The sequence below is a fragment of the Grammomys surdaster genome, unplaced genomic scaffold, assembly GCF_004785775.1.
Source record: "Grammomys surdaster isolate TR1022 unplaced genomic scaffold, NIH_TR_1.0 172, whole genome shotgun sequence".
Classification (NCBI taxonomy): Eukaryota; Metazoa; Chordata; class Mammalia; order Rodentia; family Muridae; genus Grammomys; species Grammomys surdaster.
Window position 1 is genome coordinate 9,174,150 of NW_021604620.1, and position 20,396 is coordinate 9,194,545.

The 20,396-nt window shown below is 42.0% G+C and overlaps 1 protein-coding gene across 1 annotated transcript in view; it reads right to left on the minus strand.

The window, feature by feature from the left end:
• The window catches only part of Clasp2 (cytoplasmic linker associated protein 2), a 178,060-nt gene extending 157,977 nt beyond the window's left edge, over window positions 1-20,083 (minus strand). The window contains exons 1-2 of the mRNA XM_028767296.1: window positions 19,656-20,083; window positions 2,023-2,101 (exon numbers count right to left, since the gene is read on the minus strand). Of these exons, the coding sequence (XP_028623129.1) occupies window positions 2,023-2,101; window positions 19,656-19,850 (274 nt within the window). The 5' untranslated portion in view covers window positions 19,851-20,083. The remainder of the gene's footprint in view (window positions 1-2,022; window positions 2,102-19,655) is intronic.
• Between the last annotated feature and the right edge of the window lie 313 nt (window positions 20,084-20,396).

Sequence of the window (20,396 nt, forward strand, 5' to 3'; positions counted from 1 at the left end):
AAGCTGGCAAGTCAAGACAGTCAGCAATAGGAAACAGGCATGCTGAGCATGAAAAGAACCAGGGAGGGGCACATGTTTACTGTCCATGAGGACCAGAAGTTTAAAGTCATTCTTGATTATACAGACAGTTCAAGGCCAGCCTGAGATAAACAGTGAGTTCTAGACCAGTCAGAGCTACACAGAGAGACCTTTTAAAGGAAGTAAAGAAAGAGGGGAGGGAGGGACAAAGGGAAGGAGGGAGGGAAGGAATGAGGAAAGAATAGAAGGGAGGGAGGGAGGGAATGAGGAAAGAATAGAAGAGAGGGAGGGAGGGAAGGAGGGAGAGATGGAGGGAGGGAGGGAGGGAGGGAAGGAGGGAGGGAGGGAGGGAGGGAGGGAGGGAGGGAAGGAGGGAGGGAGGGAGGGAAAGCAGAGCAAAGCAAAGCTCCATGGACCTGGACAAAAGGAAGCTGCAATACAATGTCAGCCAATAATTACACATAAGAGAAAATCAAACATGCCTTATCATCCAATTTCTCAAAGCCTCAAAGAACAGAACTTTATTTTTAAAATCCCCATTTATGCACTCAAATACAGAAGCAAAACATGTTTTTGAAGCATGTTTTTTTAACATCTACCATCAATTTTAAGTAGAAGACTGAGAGTAAAAATTTTATCTTAACACTAAGGATGGTTAGTACCAATTAGTGATTAAAAGTGAATACCAAGAAACCTATTCAAGAAATGGCAGGGAAAAGAAAAATAACAACAACAACAAAAAAAATCAACACAATTAGGTGGCATATCAAACATGAAAAAACTGACCAGACATTTAAAAGTAAGTTTAATATAATATGCTGACACTGTTACGTATTAACTTAAATCACAGAAGAAAACCACTAACATTCCAGGCAGTATTTCTGTATGTTGGTACAAAATTGTAGTGACCTCATTCATAAAGCTCTCTAAAGTGCAGATGACTATCCCACGTGTTTGGTCAAAGCCAACTATGTCTGTGTTATACAGAGCCGCAGCTTAAAGGACCACAATGACCATGCAGCCAGCACAGCATAACTGCTTCTCTGAGGAAGGTCAGAAACATGACACAGTGGCTTTGTTCAACCTAATAATTAAAATTGTGGGACTAGAGTACTGCTCAGGGTTAACATTGTGTGCTCAGTGTGAAAGATTCAGAATCAGCATCAAAACAGACCAAACCAGGACTTTGAGTTTCTTTCCTTTTGCTCTAACTCACTCGTATTATATTACATAAAAGATTGGTCTAAGCAGACTTCTCCATAAAACAAAACAAACAAAAACACTAGTAGTGTAGCCTGAATGGTGGCGCACGCCTTTGATCCCAGCACTGGGGAGGCAGAGGCAGGCAGATCTCTATAAATTGGATGCCAGCCTGGTTCTGTAGAACCAGTTCCAGGTCTGCCAAGGTTGTAGAGTGAGACTCTGTCTCAAAATAACAAAAAACAACCCCACAGCATGTAATCTGTATTATAAATTTTGTCATTTTACAAAAAGTTAGAGACACGAAGAAAGATGAGCATGTGGCATAAATACTTAACAGTATCCAGGATGCCATGCTGTCTTGTTGCTTCTGCTTTATACCTCCTGCAGAATCACCTATGTAAAGAGCTTTAAAGTCTTTTTCTAGTAAATTAAAATGTTAAAGTACCATATCTCTGCATTATACATAATTATATTTTTAAAAAAATTTAATTTTAGTTTATTTTATTTACTTTAATGTGTCTGTGTGTAAGTGTATGCCGTGTTTGTGCAAGTATCCTCAAAGGCCAGAAGAGGGCATCAAAGCTCCTGGAGCTAGAATTACAGGTAGTTGTGACCCACCTGCTCCGAGTTCTGAGAATCTAACGCAGGGCTTCTGAAGAGCAAGTACTTTTAACCACCAACCATTTCTCCAGTCCCCAAACTACATTTTTTTTTAATTTACAGAAATTCATTCAAATTAACAAAAACCAGAGGTAAAAGTCACTGTACCAAAATCTACAATGATTGTTAAAGTGAACTTACCCATTGTTACATAAGATTTAAATCGTGTTGACAATCTATCCACAAAGGCACTTAAAATCTCCAATCCTAATAATGATACCTACAAACAGAAAGAGATTTAATAAATAAAAATTACTGATGCAAACTTTAGCAGTATATAATACTTTATGAATATACAGCAATCTTCAGATATGACTAAGATTTTTAAAAGTAAGTTTAGCTGAGTATAGTGGCACAGGCCCTTAATTCTACCACTCAGGAGGGAAAGGCAGGAGAATCGCTACAAGTTCAAGACCAACCTGGTGCACATAGTGATTCCAGACCAACCAAGGGCACATAGTGAGACCCTGGCTCAAAATTCATACACACACATACATGTATGTTATATATTTATACATATATATTTATATATACATATATATATTTATATATACATATATATATATATATATATATATATATAAATACATATGCATATATAAAATCGTTATACATAGATATTATATATTTTGGGCCTCACCCCAAGTCTCAAAATAATGAAATTTAATAAATTTTAAAATTTTTATGAGATCGATGTATTTAGAGGTAGGTAGTCATGAGATTGAAGGTTCTACTCTCAAATACATCAATAATAAGAGTTAACAAATGTAGCGTGTACTGGCTGGTTTTGTGTGTCAACTTGACATAAGCTAGAGCCATCAGAGAGGAAGGAGCCTCAGTTGAGGACATGTCTCCATGAGATCCAGCTGTAAGGCATTTTCTTAATTAGTGATCAATGTGGGAGAGCCCAGCCTATGGTGGGTGTTGCCATCCCTGGTGGTTCTGGGTTCTGTAAGAAAGCAGGCTGAGCAAGCTAGGGAAGCAAGCCGGTAAGCAGCACTCCTCCATGGCCTCTGCACCAGTTCCTGCCTCCAGGCTCCTCTCCCGACTTCCTTTGGTGATGAACAGTGACACCAAAGCATAAACAGAATAAACACTTTCCTCCTAAACTTGCTTTTTGGCCATAGTGTTTCGTTGCACCACTAGCAACCCTAACTAAGACATACAGGAAAATAGGAATAAAACTTATTTTGCAAAAACTTAATAACTGGTAAAGTAGGTGATAGCTACCCAAAAGCTTAGTGACTGTACTTGCAACTTACTTTTCAGTTTGTGACTTATTTAAACAGTAAGCAGTTCAGTAATACCAGTTAATTATGAAGCCTGTTTAGTTTCTGTCTGGAAAGCAGGAACTGGAATACTGTTCTGGAATGCATGAGAGAGCTGAGGACGTAGAGCAGTGACTCTCAATCGTCCTAATGCTACAACTCTTGTGCTGTGGTGACCTTCACCCAGAAAATTATTTTCATTGCTATTTCGTACCTGTAATTTTGCTACTATGAATCATAATGTAAGCATCTGTGCTTTCTGATAGTCTTAGGTGGCCCCTGTGAAAGGGTCGTTGGACCTTCCCAAATGCATCGTGACCCATGGATTGAGAATCACTGTGTAGACTAGCCAGTCAGATATCATTAAAAAAAAAAAAAAAAAAGCAGACACAAACAAAAACATCCACAAGTGACAGGAAGAAAAAGAAGCCGCAGGACAAGTTGACAACAAAAATGGACAGGAAGAATGCCACTGCAGTTAACAAACTGCTAATAATCAGAGTGTAGAATAGTACGGCTTGCAATGAGGAGCCCTGGGCCAGGGGCTCCCAAACTCCTGGACATCCAGATGCCACTGGGTCTTGGGGAACTGGGAACAGAGTTGGGTCCTCAGGAGAAAGAGCCCAGGGCTTACGGGGATAGGCAACTCCAGCTTAACTCACTGGTGATTGTCCTTAGCTTAGTGAAAGATTGTCAGGGAGCTAGGAGGGGCCTCCTGCAGGAGACTTAGGTGGAGCGGTTCTGCGGACAAAGGCTTTCTCCATGTTCCCCACAGCAGTTCTTGATGAAAGAGACAGTCCTTGGTTCCAAACTGTTTATTGATTGTTCATCGTGGAAAATGGTGCATACCATCTCCTCACGGTGGACCAGAGATTAAATACCTTTTGAAGGAAGGAATGTACGGGAAGGGAAGCTTACTGGCTAAATTCTCAGGGCCACTAGATACCTCATTAGCATGGGGAACTCTGTTCTGACCTATGTGACCAAAGGACACAACCCTATGTAGAGATGTTGTCACAGGACAGGGGACTAGTTAGAAGCAGGTAAAGCTCCTACCATCCTCTCAGAGGTTCCGGGGCTTCCAACCCACGCAACCTTATCAAGTTTCCTGGCACAGTCCACTGCTCCACAACTCCTCCCTCCTTTTTTTTTTTTTAATAAAAATGAAGTGTCATTGGAGTTGACTGTCTCTCATGTTATTTGTAGTGAAAATTTTGGGTGAGGTGGGGTGTAAGCATCAAAATAAAACACAACATAAGCCACAGGGGTAGCACGATATAAGTCATAGTGGTAACACAACATAAACCAGAGGGGTGGGGGCTAGGAAGACAAGGGATTATTGGATTAATTAGTTGTTCAGTGGATTGACATTGAGAGTGAGTTTGTACAGTTTGTGAGGGTATTAACATCGGTTTTAAACAATATTTGATTTAACTATATAGACATCATGTAAGTTTCCCCAAATTCAATAGCCATCAGGTTCTGGCAAGAGAGTTCATTTGTGGCTGGAAGGTCCCAAAGCTGTCAGTGTCTGCTTGTCTGGGAAGTCTTCAGTCGGATGATGTGTCTGGACAAAGGTAGCTTTATTGCCCGAGGCAGATCCAAGGTGATGGCAGGTCAGACTCCGTCTTGTAGAGATAAACAACAGGGGAGCAGAACCCCAGCAGGGGGATGTCTGCACAGGTGGGTAGTGTATATGTTAAGCCCAAAACAGTTTGCTTAGGAGCATATCATGGTCTGTTGTAATGGTCCTAGAAAAAAGGCAAGGGTGCTGAGGACTTTAGTCCTGGAAGGCATCCTTTAAGTGAGGAGTTACCAGTGTTGTATTAAGGAAAGCAGGGGGAAGAGTTGAGGATTTATCTGCTTTGGATGGCTGAGGAAGAAAATATCATGTTAATTATGTATCTGGGATAAGCAGTAACAGCTTGTCTGTAAAAGAAGACTGTTAATTAAGGATTAAGCAATGGTTATTAACATAGTTGGTTTGACCTATGGGAGTAGATTAAATATGACGTTTGAAGTTTAAAAGAAATTTTAGGACAATTTTAGTTAGAAGGCACAAACATTGTTTCAGGTGTTCCTATTAGAAAAATAAACATTTAAATAAAGAAGCATGAAAATGTTGTGTTAAGGGTTACAGGTATTGCTGGGCGGTGGTGGCACACAGCTTTAATCCCAGCACTTGGGAGGCAGAGGCAGGCAGATTTCTGAGTTTGAGGTCAGCCTGGTCTACAGAGTGAGTTCCAGGACAGCCAGGGCCACACAGAGAAACCCTGTCTCAAAAAAAGAATTTCAGGTATGGTTTTTCCGAATTCTCAGCAGCAAGATCTCATCTGTTGTCCTTGCTTGGTGGGTTTTTGTCACCTAGGTACAGGGGAAAGGGCCTGCTCTGCTCTGCTGTGGCTGTCTGTTCTAGCAGGTAGGTCCCTTTTTCTCCATCCCGAAACCCCCCCACCCGTGTTTTTCCTTGGCTGGGACTGGCAGAAGACAGGGGGTAGGTTGGGTTTTGTACACCCTAAAAGTAGAGCAGAAAGAGAAGCATAGGGACTTGGTGGCACAGTATTGGCAGGGCTGGAGGGAGTGTGGATCAGAGTTTTTGTTAATGGTTAGTTGGACTGTCTGGATTTGGACAGGGTCGAAAAGTGGGAAGAAGACAGAGTGTCTCTCTTTAGAGTTGGAAGGCCTGGGTCCTTGGAACTAGTGCCAGGGGTTACTCAAAGTCCTTGTTTAATCTGGAGTTCCAATGTGGGTCTGTGTGGGTTGCCAGTTGGGGTATGCCCCACGTTGTGGGCACCAGACTTGGCCTCATATGGATCCTCGTTAAAGGATTTAAAGTGGACTCATTCCAATTGCAGGGCCTTGAAAGAGTCCTGTATTGTTTTCATCACTGCCTCCCTGGGTCGGGAGTGGGCAATTTGCACACCTGCTGCCTTCCTTGGATGTGGTAGCCAATTCTCAGGCTCCCTCTCCAGAATCGAACCCTGATTTCCCGTCACCATGGTAGGCATTATGACCAGCAAAAATTGATAGGGCAGATGTTCAAATGGGTCGTCACTGCCACAGGGGGCAAGAAATCTGCCCAAGGTTATCTAGAGTCACCAAAGCCCCCCAAAACCCGCTCCCATCCCCAGGCCGGGTTGGTTTTCACTGATAAATGCACGAATCCTCCCTGCACCAGGAGAGGGGTCAGCACCTGTCGGCATGTATTAGCTCTAGAATGACCACAGTTATCTAAGTAGGAGAGGAGCGAGTGACCAAAGGAATCGTAACTGATTTCATGACCCATTTGCAGTTTCACTGTACCAGCCATTCGTACTTAAGACATGCATGGCTTAATCTTTGAGACAAGCATATGCTACTGGCAGGATCCTGCTCAACCTTACTAAGTTTCCTGGCATAGTCCACTGCCCAACACTGTACCAGAAAAATTAAGAGACTGGCCCCACACCTCACAATCAGACTGGCAAGACAAAGCAAGAGCATAGGGAAGAGAGGTTATTACAGGGAACAGGAAAGGATTCAAGCAGAGAGTTGATCAGAAATACTGAAGAAAACCCTTCATCAAGCTAACTCAGCGGAACCAGAAACAAACAGGAATCAACAGCAAATACAACACACAGACCTAACTCAACTCCTGACTAGACTGATTATCTAGCTCTACACTAAAAGTTTAACAGAAGAAAAAGGTGCTACTTCAACGATAAAACCTATTCAATTTAGTCTTAATTTCTTGACTACTCTGCAACTTTCAACTAAGAAGCATGAGGCACAGGAAAAAAACAAAAGGTCAAGAACTGGGACCCCAATATCAGTAGGCAAGATGCAGGACGAGCAGAAAAGAATTCAGGACCACAAAAAAGCTAACTAAAAAACAAACCAACAGCTGGGCAGTGGTGGAGCACACCTTTAATCCCAGCACTTGGGAGGCAGAGACAGATGGATTTCTGAGTTCGAGGCCACCCTGGTCTACAGAGTGAGTTCCAGGATAGCCAGGGCTACACAGAGAAACCCTGTCTCGAAAAACCAAACAAACAAACAAAAAAAAACCCAACAAATAAAACTAACACTACCACCTCCAAAAAAAAAAAAAAAAATGAAAGAAAGAAAAGAAAATGCAAGACCACCCTTGGCTACAGTCTGGGTTAAATGAGATCATGTCTCAAAAATAAGTATTTAATCACTAAAAATGATTGATATAAGTAAATACTAAAACCAATGAGTTCAGTAACCCTGATATTAAAAGTGGCTATAAAATTCAACTATGCTGGGCATGGTGGTAGTATACACCTCTAGTCCCAGCAGAGGCAGAGAGGCAGGTGGATCTCTACTGGTCTGCATAGCAAGTACCAGTACAGTTAGCAAAAAGCTTTAGACTCTGTCACAAAACAAACAAACAAACAAACAAAAAAAAAAAACAACAATGACAAAAAACAAAATGTAAGCCTGTGAGAATCTCTGCTAAATACCTAAAGCACAAACATCACAAATTCAAGGTCCACCTAGGCTGCATAGTGAGACCCTGTTAGAAAAACAAACTGATTCTTCTATACATTAGCATTCAAAAACTGAGGAGTAAAACAAATTACAGTTTAGATGTCTAATGTACCCCAAAAAGTCAAGTGTTTGAACAACTGGTCCCCAGGTGATGACACTGCTTTGTGAAATTATGAACATTTTGGGATTATGGCCTATGTAGCAGAAATGAACTGCTGGAGACAGGCCTCCTGGACAGACAGATGGACACACACACACACAAAATCACACACACACACACACAATCTATCTATCTATCATCTATCTATCTATCTATCTATCTTTCCCTCCCTCCCTCCCTCCCTCCCTCCCTCCCTCCCTCCCTCCCTCCCTCTCTCTCCCTCTGGTTTGAACTCTATGCTCCCTGATCCACCAGGACATGAAGAAGCCACACATGTTCCTATTGCCATAAACAGAACAGCCCCAGCCTCCATGCCTTCCAGATCAAGATGAACTGATGTCCTTCCTCCTTGAAACTGCTCCTGTTAGGTATTCTGTCACAGAACAAATAACTAACACACCCAGAAAAATACTTACGACAATTATATAAAGTCAACACACAAAAATTAGACTGCTTATAAAATGATGCAAGATGAGCTAAGGAAGTTCAAGGTTGCAAGAATGCAATCCCAAAATTCCCAGGAGGATTTGTTCAGAGACTTAAATTGGTCTTGAAATAAAAAAATGTAAATAAATACATGAATAGAATACACATATCAATACTAAATTTTTAAAAAAGCTAAGTCAAATTACCTGATTTCAAGACTTTATATGAAGCTACAGCAATCAAGAAAGTACAGCTGGACTGGAGAGATGGCTCAGCAGTTAAGTAAGGCATTGACTACTTGTACAGATGACCCAGATTCAGGCCAGTCTGGACCACATGGTAGCTCACAACTGTCTATAACTCTAGTACCAGGAAATCCAAAGCCCAATTCTGGCCTTAGGTAGCAGGCACACATGTGGTCACAGACATGCATGCAGGAAAAACACCCACATACATAAAAATAAATTAATTAATTTATTTAAAAGTATAACTATTAATAAGAGAAGAAACACAGGGTTTCATGAAATACAAGACAGTGTACAAAACAGACAAAAACTAGCTGATATCTAGCAGCTGTACAAAGGCACTCAATGAAGAGATTAGTCTTGAAACAAATGTTGCTATAATTAGATGTCAACATGCAAAATGAAAAGGCCTCAACTTACACATGACATCACTTACAAAAATTAAACAGAAACTATATCAAAGACATAAATGAAAATTACTTTCATTTTTTAAGTGTTAGGCTCACAAAAATGGTCCATTTATTGGGCCTTTATGCATCTATGCAGGTGCAGTACCACTGAACTACACCCTGCCCTTTGAAAACAAAACAAACTAATTTAGACCCAGTTAGAAGCATAAACACAGACAGACTGCTCCAATTTACCTTACTCTAAGCACAAAAACAAACTGCAACAAACAAACAAAAAACAAAAACTGTTTTGAGATTCATCAATTAAAGCCAATTTTTAAAAGTTTTGTTCTGGTTTGCTCTTAAATCATGAAATGAAGATTTAATAAATCAGGACAAGGGCTGGAGAGATGGTTAAACAGGTTCTTACAATCAAGACCAAAAACCTGAGTTCAATCCCTTAAACACATGGCCAAGTAGAGAACCAACTCCTATGGGTTGTCCTCTGACCTCCACAAGCATGGCATACCCAAAGGTACATACACACAATTAATTACTTAACTTTTAAAGAGCCAGACCTGGGAGCACAAGCCTGCAACCCCTGCATGCAACAGGCTAAGGCAGGAAGACTGTAAGATCTAGTTAACTTGGATACACAGCAACACCCTGTCTCATTTTTTTTTAATTTAATTAAAAATGTAATCAATGTTATTATCCTGAGAAGATTCAGTATCCAGGATCATCTTCCTGTTTTCCTTATCAATCTTTCTCTCCCTTTCTCCTCACCTCTGCATCCCAAATGCTGGGGCATGTTTGAGTAATCTGATGTTAACAAACGAACATGCTATAGAACATATGATCTTTTAAAAAGTTAAGATTAGAAATGTCAGTCAATGGCTGGCTAGAAGATGAGGATACTTGCAGCCAAGCATCAGGACCTGAGTTCAATCTCCAGAATCAACTTAGTAGAAATAGAGCTGATTCCTTAAAGTTTTCCTCTGACCTCCAGACGTGATCCATTAGTGTTTGTGCACATTAGTGTTTGGGTGTTTGCGCGCACACACACATGCACACACACACACAAAATAAATATCAAAAAAAATATTTTTGACAGAAATGTCTATCAATTACAGAGCTAAGAAACTGTATAAGATGTCAGGAGCCATCTAGGCAAACACATTTTCTGGAGATGGCCCACCGTTTTTTGCATGGCCTATGAGCTCTGACTTTCAGGGCCTTCAAAGATTTTATTTCAGGATTACTTCTTACTGTTGATCTGCCTTTTCCTATCACTATGACACAAGCTAATGATTCCTGGGCATCAGCCCATCCTATTGGGCAGATTTCCTGCAGATCAACATGAAGATCAACTTTCATGAATTAATACTGTTTAGATTAATTAATGATTTTATAGAATTCCTGATTTTATCTAAATAATTTTAAAAAGAAAGTTTCAAGAGATGGTTTTAGTTGTTTTGCCAGAAAGATATAAACAACTCAGAATCAAGAAAAGAAAAGTGTCCATTCCTCATAGAATAGTAAGTAAAGGCTGCATAATAAGGAATATGAGTTTTTACAATTACAGTAAAAAGAGATACAGGCTTGGGACAGATTTGTGATCAAGGAAAAACATTCATTCTAGGACAGGACCATGGATGAAGCCACAGGTGTACACCATGATAAAGCAAGACCATGTGAAACTGCTGCTTTGAACTTATAATGAGCTTACAGAATGAAACACTGCTTTGAATTTAATTATCAATATCCTCCTGTGACTTCCCCTTTGTGTAACATTTTATCTATGAGGTAATTTTCTAAAGAACTTTTGTCTAAGAAGATATAAGAGGCAAGAGAAAAGAAATAAGGTGGTGGCTTCTGGGGCTCTGCCCCATCTACTCACCAAATGTATGTGTGTAGCTTGGGGGGCTCTGCCCCATCCATCCAAATGTATATTCGTATATGTATGTCTATACACATGCATGTAGGTATATGTGTATGTATGTAAGTATGCATGAACACTTGTGGAGCTGATGAGACAGGTAGTCAGACCCAACCCCCAACCAGAACGTGTGTGTGTGTGTGTGTGTGTGTGTGTGTGTGTGTGTGTGTGTGAATGTATGACTGACTGTGTGTATGTCTGTCTGTGCATGTTGTCTGTGTAAATTAATTTTCTTTTTCTTCTTTTCCTTTCTCTCTGGTTCATGAAGAGTTAATGAGTCCAAGCCTCTTGCCTGGCAAATGAGAGCTCCTTAAGCATCAGAAAAAAGAAACCAGCATTAATTAGCACAAAATAATAAGAGTTGCAGAGAAAAGAAACTAGTGTTTATTAGCACAAAATAGTGAGAGAATCACAAAGAAAAGAAACCAGCATTTATTAGCCCAGAACAGTAAGAGAATTACGTTTCCGGAGGCCATCAGCTTCTCTTCCCCAGACAGGAAAAGAGAGTCACTAGGCCATAGATCATCAGTCTTTGGCTTTCCGAGTCCCATCTCATTACTTGTGATGCCATGAAGTTCCCCGGCAATAAAACAGTAACGATCACACCTCATTTAAGACTCATGAGTGAGAATATTTTACTTGTGATGTTGGCAAACCAGACAAGAGTTTTTGACCTGTAGCTATCATGTAAGTTTAATTCATAATCATGGATGGTTTCCCACTAAGGTGGAACAGGAAGAAAACGTGCTGTTCATAAAGGACACACATCCACAATGCTCCTCTTGCTGGAGACAAGTTCATAAGGTCTGAGGAGAGAGAAAAAGATGTAAAATAAGTGAGTGAACGAACTCAGAAAATATACTTTGAGTGCCAGACAGCATTAGGGGCCACCACAGAGTGCCACAATTTAAGTTAAGCCAGTTAAAAGAGGTTTTATGGTTTTCTCCATTGATCTGCAGTAGCACTGGTTCAGGTGTGAATGAGAGTCGAGTTAACCAATACTGTGTTTTATTAAATAAGGACTATAAAACAAGAATGAAGAGGGAGATAAGAATTAAGGAAGAATGGGGCTTGAGAGATGGCTCAGTGGTTAGGAGCACTTGTTCTTGCAAAGGATCCAGGTTCAGCCCCCAACACCCACATGGTGCCTCACAGTCATCTATAACTACAGTTCCAGGGAATCCAATACCTTGTTCTGGCCTCCAAGAACACTCAACATGTACATGCAGACATGCATGCAGGCAAAACACTCATAGACATAAAATAAAAATTTTAAAATGTAAAGAGAGAAAGTAGAAGAGTTAAAAGCTTAATAAAGTTAGGCATAGTGGTACACACCTCTGATCCCAGGACTTAAGAGGCAGAAGCAGGCAAATTTCTATGACTTCCAGCCAGCCTGGTCTACACAGCCAAGTTCCACGACAGCCAGGGCTACTTAGAAAGACCAGGTCTCAGAAAGAAAGTAAAGCTAAATGGAACAGACAGAAACAGAGACTTTAATGAAGCCAAGTGTATCGGTACATGTACCTATAATCCTACTAGTTCTGAGTGGAGGTAAGAGGTTAAAATTCAAGGCTGGCCTAAACAATGATGCTCTAGAAACCATCTCTCTTTTTTTTAAAGTTTTATAAGGGGGGGGGGGGTCTCAATAACATGGAAGTCCCATGGGGTGGTCAAGCCAGTTTTTCATGTGTGTATGTGTTTGGAGTGGGGCACACAAGTACAATACATGTGTGTGTGTGGAATAGCTATCAATCACAAGTCTTGACTTCCACCTTGTTGGAAACAGGGTGTCTTCTTTTGCTTATGTATACTCTTGGGCCAGCTAGCCAGGAATCCACCTAGCTCCTCCTGCCATCTCTGACAGATGTACTAGGATTAACGACACATGCTTTCCACCATCAGTCTTTATGTGGAATATAGAGATTCAAAAACAGGTCTTCAGACTTCCATGGCAAGCTAAGTTTAGCCACTGAGCCATTTCCTCAGCCCAATTAGTCAAACTTCTAAGTTCAGGTATACTGAAGAAATAAAGTCTGCCAATAACTTCATCACTTTCAATGTCTAAGTCACTAACAACCACTCATCTATAATGGTCTGAGCTGGTGTGGTGGCATTCTAGCAATTACATGTTCTGCTACAGCCATGACTACTGTTTTATCTTCTTGGTTAGTCAGACTGGTGGTACATTTTGATACCATCAACGTTCCATATCCACAGGTTCTGCATTCTCAGATTCAACTGACATTAGATGGAAAATTTTGGAAGTAATTTCAAGTATACTGGAGGATATGTATGTATAGGCATATACATCATTTATGTAGTGGACTCAAGTATGTTTAGTATCTAAGGGAAGGAGAGCCCTAGAGCCACTCCATTATTGATATTATGAAGGAACTATACTTTTTTCTCTTACTATAAAGCATGTGTACGTTTTCTTTATCGTATAATTAGGATATTACAGGGATCTTTTTTAAATGATGTACTTGATACCAAATATGTTATTTCAGAATTGTAAAAGGAGCATTAAAGGAGGACACTAAGCTAGGCACTGTAGCCCAGCACACAGGAGCTTGAGGCAGGAGGATTCAAAGTGTCCTGGGCTATACATTAGCCCTGAAAGACTAAACTCTGACTCTACTGAAAATCACTCAGGACAAAGTCTCATGTATATGAGCAGACTGGCAACATAAAGAAAAACTGTTAAAAGTTTAAAAAAAAAAAAGCTAAAAAACAACCTGGATGTTCATCCTGCCTACCAGGTAAATAAGAACAGACAAAACAGTATGCAGTGATAAGAGGAAAACCTTGCCTCTCTTAATCAAAGTGCCCATACTTGGAATAACAAAATGACACAGCAGATAGAGGCAATTGCCATGAAGTTTGACACTCCATGTTCAATTCTCAGAGCCCATGTGGTAGAAGCTGACTCCTACAAGTTTTCTTCTGACACCCCCACAACGCATATGCATATGTATGTATGTATGTATGTATGTATGTATGTATGTATGTATATATATCCATCCATACTCTCTTCCAATAAAATATAATAAAGCTGGTATATTTTAAGTATATGGTATTTAACAGGAAATATGACTTAGGTAATACTAATATTAATGAGTGGTGTAGGAATGCCAAATGGGGACAAGCAAGATGGTTCAGGGGGCCACTGAGATAAGGTACTTGCAATCTGAGTTTGATCTCCAGGACCCACATGGTAAAAAGGAAGACTATGTCTCCTTTAAGTTATTCTTTGACCTCTACATGTGGACTGGGGCACAAGTATGCACCTAGACGCACACACAAATGGCAAATGGGCTGTGATCTTGCACACCCAGAATTTAAAAACACTAGCATATTTGTAAGCCTAACGGTGTGCATTTATACTGTAAATGCTAGTTATTGATACAGGATATTTGATCATACCATGAACCCTAAGACTTTGTTACTCACTGAAAATTAAAAAAAAAAAAAAAAAAAAAAAAAAAAAAATAACTGTTTCTAGTCATGGTGTGGCTCAGCCCTTAGCCTTTAACCCTCTGGCTAAAATACAGGCATGCCCTTAGTACACACCTTTAATCCCAAACAATGAAGGTAAAGTTAGTTTGTAGAAGGAAGCACTCATGTTTGAAAGTGATGTCTAATTGAGTGGCAGACAAAGTGTCAAATCAGAGAAAGACTTGACAGAATAGGATATGTCCAACTCTCACAAGAACAGAGGAAAGGGAAGCTACTTAAGGGAGCAGTGCAGGGAAGACAAAGGAGGCAACTTTACCAGATAGAGAGACAGGATGCAGAGGGGAAACAAGCTAGACACAGGTGAAGACAGAACAAGCCAGAGAATGAGAAGGAGCCAAAAGATTACAACAGATTGCAGGGGTTATTTTAAGGTCAAGCAGAGCAAAAAGAAGGGGGGGGAGAAAGGGGGGGAAACTAGATTGAATCTGTCGGTGTGGAGAGGAGTTTTGAGCCAGAATAGCTCAGTTGAGGTGAATCAGACAGCAAGTTCAGAAAGAGGCTGAAAACATTCTACATAAGATGTACAGAGATTAGAAGCTTCCAGGATTTTTACAAGTTATTATTTTCAGTCAACTTACTGTTATATTTATAGGCAAATGTAAATGTTATTAATCCTTAAGAAGTACAAAAAAGAACATTCGTGTTCTCTTCTGCTAATTTACCAAGGCTCTGACCTAAGTCAAAATACTTTTTAGGTCATCTTTTCTACAAAAGAAAGAAGTAAGGACACAGACTTCCTAAAGCCATCCTAGAGAGTAAATGATACCATACAAACTTAGCCCTTAAGACAGACCCTGAGACTCACAAGAACTGCTTTTAAATAGTGTTTCTCATTTTAACAATATGTGAGAAGGAAACTGTATTAATACAATACGCTACAAAATCTACAAGGCTTTCGGCAAAACTCAAACACCAAAGTATATACATCACATATATACTGACTCCCATGAGCTTAAGCCACTAGTTAGGACTTCTCCACCAGATTTTAGGCCCCAATCATCTAAACATTTTAACTTTGATATTAAACAATCTTTCCAATGTAACCTAGTCAAACTTTTCCATGCCTTTGTGTACTTGGTCTCCAAACTCAGCAGGTAACATGCCTATCCTACTGCTTGAGAAGGCAGTACCCCCTAACTACTGTTTCTCTCAATCCTCACACCAACCCAAAACAAAGTCCTATTGGACCTACCACAAATGACATATCAAATGGTTAGCTGGTGGTACATACCTCTAATCCCAGAACTCAGTATATAGATCTCTGTGAGTTCCAGACCAGCCAGGGCTACATAGAGACCCTATGTCTTAGTTTATGTCTTAGTTAGTGGTCTATGGTTATGAAGAGAAATCACAGCCAAAGCAATTTATAGAAGAAAGCATTTAATTGAAGGCTTGCTTACAGTTTCAGAGGATTAGTCCATGAATATCAGAGGAGGGAACAGCTTACATCCTGATCTGAAAACTAGGAGACAGGTGAGACTAGGCCTGGTATGGGTTTTTGAAATGTCAAAGTCCACCTTGAGTGACACAGCTGCTCCAACAAGGGGACACAGATGGACACACACACACACACACACACCCTCCTAATCCTTCCTTAACAGTCAACCACCTGGAGATGGAGTACTAAAGTACTCAAATATATTAGCCTAAGGGGGCCATTCTTGTTCAAGCCACCACATCCTGTCTCAGAAGAAGAGGAGGAGGAGGAAGAGGAGGAAGAAGAGAGGGAAGAGGGAGAAGAGGAGAAGAGAAGAAGAGAGAAAAGAAACAGAAAGAGAAAAGAAACATAGAAAAGAAAAAAATCACAGCACTGTCCCTGCTACCAAACCAGCCCTTGCTACCAAGGGCTGCTTCTGTTATTCCTTTCCTTCCCAACTAAGGACTAAAGGGCTGTCCCTCATATAAACCTACCCCATTTAAAATAGGATCACATGGCCTTAGATGTACAGTAAGTTAGAGGCCAGCCTAAGCCCCATGAAAACCTGTCTCAGAAAAATAAACAAACTAAACCCTGTACATCTATATACCCTCCAGCCTCCAACTTTGTCTTGATACCATACTAATTATATTCTAGCTCTGAGGGCTTCACAGTTAAGACCACTGCCTGCTCTTCCTTAGGACCCAGGTTCTATTTCCAGCATCCACATGGCAGCTCACAACTGTCTTAAGTCCAGTTCCAAGGGGTTCTTCTGGTATCTGTGGGCACCAGTTATGCATACATACATAGACATACATGCATTAAAAAACAGCCACACACATAAACAATAAAACAAAAAATAATTTTTTAAAAATTAAAAATAAACCAGAAGTGGTGGCATATACCTTTAATCCCAGCCCTTGGGGTGAGAGAAGGGAGGCAGATACAGGTCGATCTCTGTGAATCTAAGGATAGCCTAGTGTACATAGTGAGTTCCAAGCTAGCCAGGGCTACATAGTGAGAAGTGAGATCTTGTATCAGTAAGTAAACAAATAAAACCCAAATAACAGGCTCATTATAATAATATAATATATATTACGCCCTCTAACAAACATTAGAAAAGGTTTTATGCTAAAATATTAAGTACCAAGGACTAATAATTTCTTTTTTTTTTTTTCTTGAGACAGGGTTTCTCTGTGTAGCCCTGGCTGTCCTAGAAATCACTCTGTAGACCAGGCTGGCCTCGAACTCAGAGATCCGCCTACCTCTGCCTCCCAAGTGCTGGGATTAAAAGCGTGCGCCACCACCGCCCGGCTAGTAATTTCTGAGGAAGAGAAAATTGAGTGATGAGTGCCCTTGAGTAGAGAAGAAGGCGTGGCATCTAATGGCAGAGCCAAGGAGCTGACCTAGGAAGGCAGGCGACTCACTCATATACCAGAAATGAAGACTAATGAGCACAACCTGCATGTGCTCGGGTGGAGGAGCAAGAGAGAGGGGGGGGAGGCAGCCCCTTTTATAGTGGGCAGGGTTACCTGCCTGTTGCCAGGTAACTGTGGGGCGGAGCATACCTGGCTGTTGCCAGGTGACTGTGAAGGTGGAGTTTAACAGATTACTAACAGTGATATTTTAAAAATTCAAAAAACTTTAAATACATTTATTTTTATGTACACATGTATTTTTTAATGTGTATGAGTTTTTAAGATTTATTTTATTTATATGTTCTTTTGCCTTTCCTTCTCCTCTCGTAATTTCTTTAACTCCGATCTCAATATCCCTAGGGCTCAAAAGAAAACTTTGAGTCTAACGTCTCATAGCAAAGAGGTTGGTATTTCGTTCCATGAAGTGTATATCTTAAAAGTCTCTAGCTTTTTATACTTAATCGTTCTTCATTATACTCTGGCTTGTTGATCCATTCCTACAGCAATAGGCATCTGGGTTGTTTGAAGTTTCTCAGTAACATGATCATTATGATCTTAAGCCTTGGTAAATTAGCAGAAGAGAACACGAATGTTCTTTTTTGTACTTCTTAAGGATTAATAACATTAATAACAGCGCTGGAAGGCCTGTGGCACTTCCAACTGCTCAAGGTGTCTCAGGCTAAGGTATCTTATAAAGAACATGGAAATAATGTGTGAACATCGGGTACTTCCTGGAAGGCCCCTAGCCAGTTAACTGGAAGCTCAGAGATATGACAGAAGAGTTGGGAACTGTGGTATCACTACTGCCACTTGCTGACAAACATCTGAGGGCTTCAAAGGCTCGAAGGCCATCCACTATCAGTGTGGAGAATGAAACCCAGCAGTTTTCTCTGGAGAAAGTGAGCAAACATTACTGATAAAGGGCTCTCTTCCCACACAGCCATGCTGAGCACACACATGCCTTTCTTACACAGGAAGGGTAGCTAGCTAATTTCTTCAAAAGAAATTAATACTCCCGGTATTTTTAGTAAATATTAGTTTTCCCCCAAGCTCCCTCTCTCCGCACCCCTGGTTTCTGAGACAGGGCCTCATTATATAGTTCAATTTGGCCTCAATCATTACCTATTTAATCATTATCATTATTAAAACGTTTAATTAAAACGTTTTCTTCAGTGATGCAGCCACTACTAAGATGCCCATATTCCTTTATAGAACCCTTCCCTCGTGCCTCGTGCTCCTTTAAACAGCCCTAACTAAGCTTATAGGTTCATTTAATTAAAAAAAAAAAAAAGACAAGAAGGCAGATCGGAACTATATTGAAGTGGCAAGAGTGGGAGAATAAGAGCAATGAATGTGAACGTGAACAAAGTACATTAAACAGGTGTATGAGGATGCCACAGTGAAACCCATTATGTATAATTGATAATATATGCTAGGAAAACTTTATTTTAAAAATCTTGGGAAATCTAACCGTCCTACAATTCATCTAGGTCTCATCATTAAATCTGCATAATTGTCCAGTTTGTTTTTCTTGTCTCTATAGATAAAAGCGTTCAAAGTACAGTCTATTTGCTGGATATATATCACTAAGAATCGTTCTAGCCAGGGGAAGCTCCCGCCTGCATTTTAAAGCAATACTGCCACCAGAAGACTAAAAAGAAAAGTAACCGCTAACAACTCCGCCTTATTACAAAATATTTCCTTATCTCCATCGGTGGCCACATAACTACCCGATGCTGACTGGACACCCATTCCTCCTTGTACCTCACCCCACTCCTCCCCACTCCCTCTTTGTTTGCAGCATCAACTAAAACCTGATACCGCATAGTGTTTCAATCTGAGTTCGTCCCCAACTGCGGGGAAACAAGAGGACAGATGAGCGGTTAATGGCTTTCTGCTGTCAATTAAGGGAAAAGTAAATAAATCCCATGAGATGAGCAGTCCTTCCGTGCGAAGGACCTGAATAAGCGCTAACGGTGCTTTGGGGAGATCACAACCTTCACGTAAAGACTACGAAAGAAAAGAAGGAGAAAGGAAGGGGAAAGAGGGAAAGAGAGGAGGGAAAAGGGGAGGGAAATAGAGGAAGGGAGAGAGAAGCAAAAAAGAAGGGATACCAAAGGGAAGAAAGGAGGAGAGAGAGGAAGAGTGGGGAGAGAGAAAAGAGACTGGAGATTAAGTACAACAGAAACCACTCGGAATAGATGAACTTGACTGTCCAACTTCACTCCGTACCCAACGCCCTGTCTCAGCGCAGGCGTTCCCCACGGGCGTGTACAAACGTTACAAAGTCTTCAAGCCTTTGGCCGCAAGTTACCACTTTGTAAAGCGCCAAACAACACCGCAACGTGTCACCGAACCGCCGCCTGTAGCCAGACCCCAAGCTTGGGGGCGATGCCAGCGCGTCCCCGGACTCCGGCGGCAGCGCGCCAGGGTTAAAGCGCCGCGGCGAGGAGCGCGCCCGCCCGCCCCGGCCGCGCGCCCGTTCGCACCGCCGCTCACCCGGTAGTTGCTCGAGCCCACCCAGCCGGTGAGCGCGTCCACGATCTTAGCCAGGCGGCTCGGGTCGTCCTCCAGATCCGGGATGGCGCCGGGCGCGCCGAGGTAGAGCAGCAGCTCCTCGCCCGCCTGCAGCCGGCCGCTCACGTCCTTCTGCAGCACTTGGGCGCTGAAGTACTCCGCGCCGCGGGGCTCCATGGCCGCGCCCGCCGCCCCTCAGCCGCCCGTCGCCCCTCAGCCGCCAACTTTCCTCGCAGCACCGCCGAGCCGCGGCGGTGAAGCCTCCGGGACGCGCCCGCCACCCAGAGGCGCCGCTCCCTGGGGCGCGGCGGCCGGCGGGGGACGGCCCCCCTAAACTAATCAAACTCGGCGCCCCCCGGTCCCAGCCCCGCTTCAGAGGCTGCGGCTGCCGGCGACGTCAGCGCGCGCGTGACGTCAGAGCGACGCGCCCGCCCGCCCGGCCTCCCGGCGCGCCCGAAGCCCTCGTGGGTTGCGGCCTGTGGAGCTATTGAGGTCCGGAGCGTTGGGCGGTCGGGGCCGTGGCGGTCGAGTCGTGTGGGCGACCCTAGAAGGCCCCTGTGGGAATTCCGGCATCTCCGGCGATTCGCTCCGCCGCCATCATCAAGACTAAACCTTTCTGGTACTTGTTCTCTCCCTGCCCCGCCCCTACCGTCTTTTAAAACCGGAATACACGGTTCGTGTTCTTCCTCAGCAAAGGCCTGGCTGTCCCTTCCTGCAGCCGCC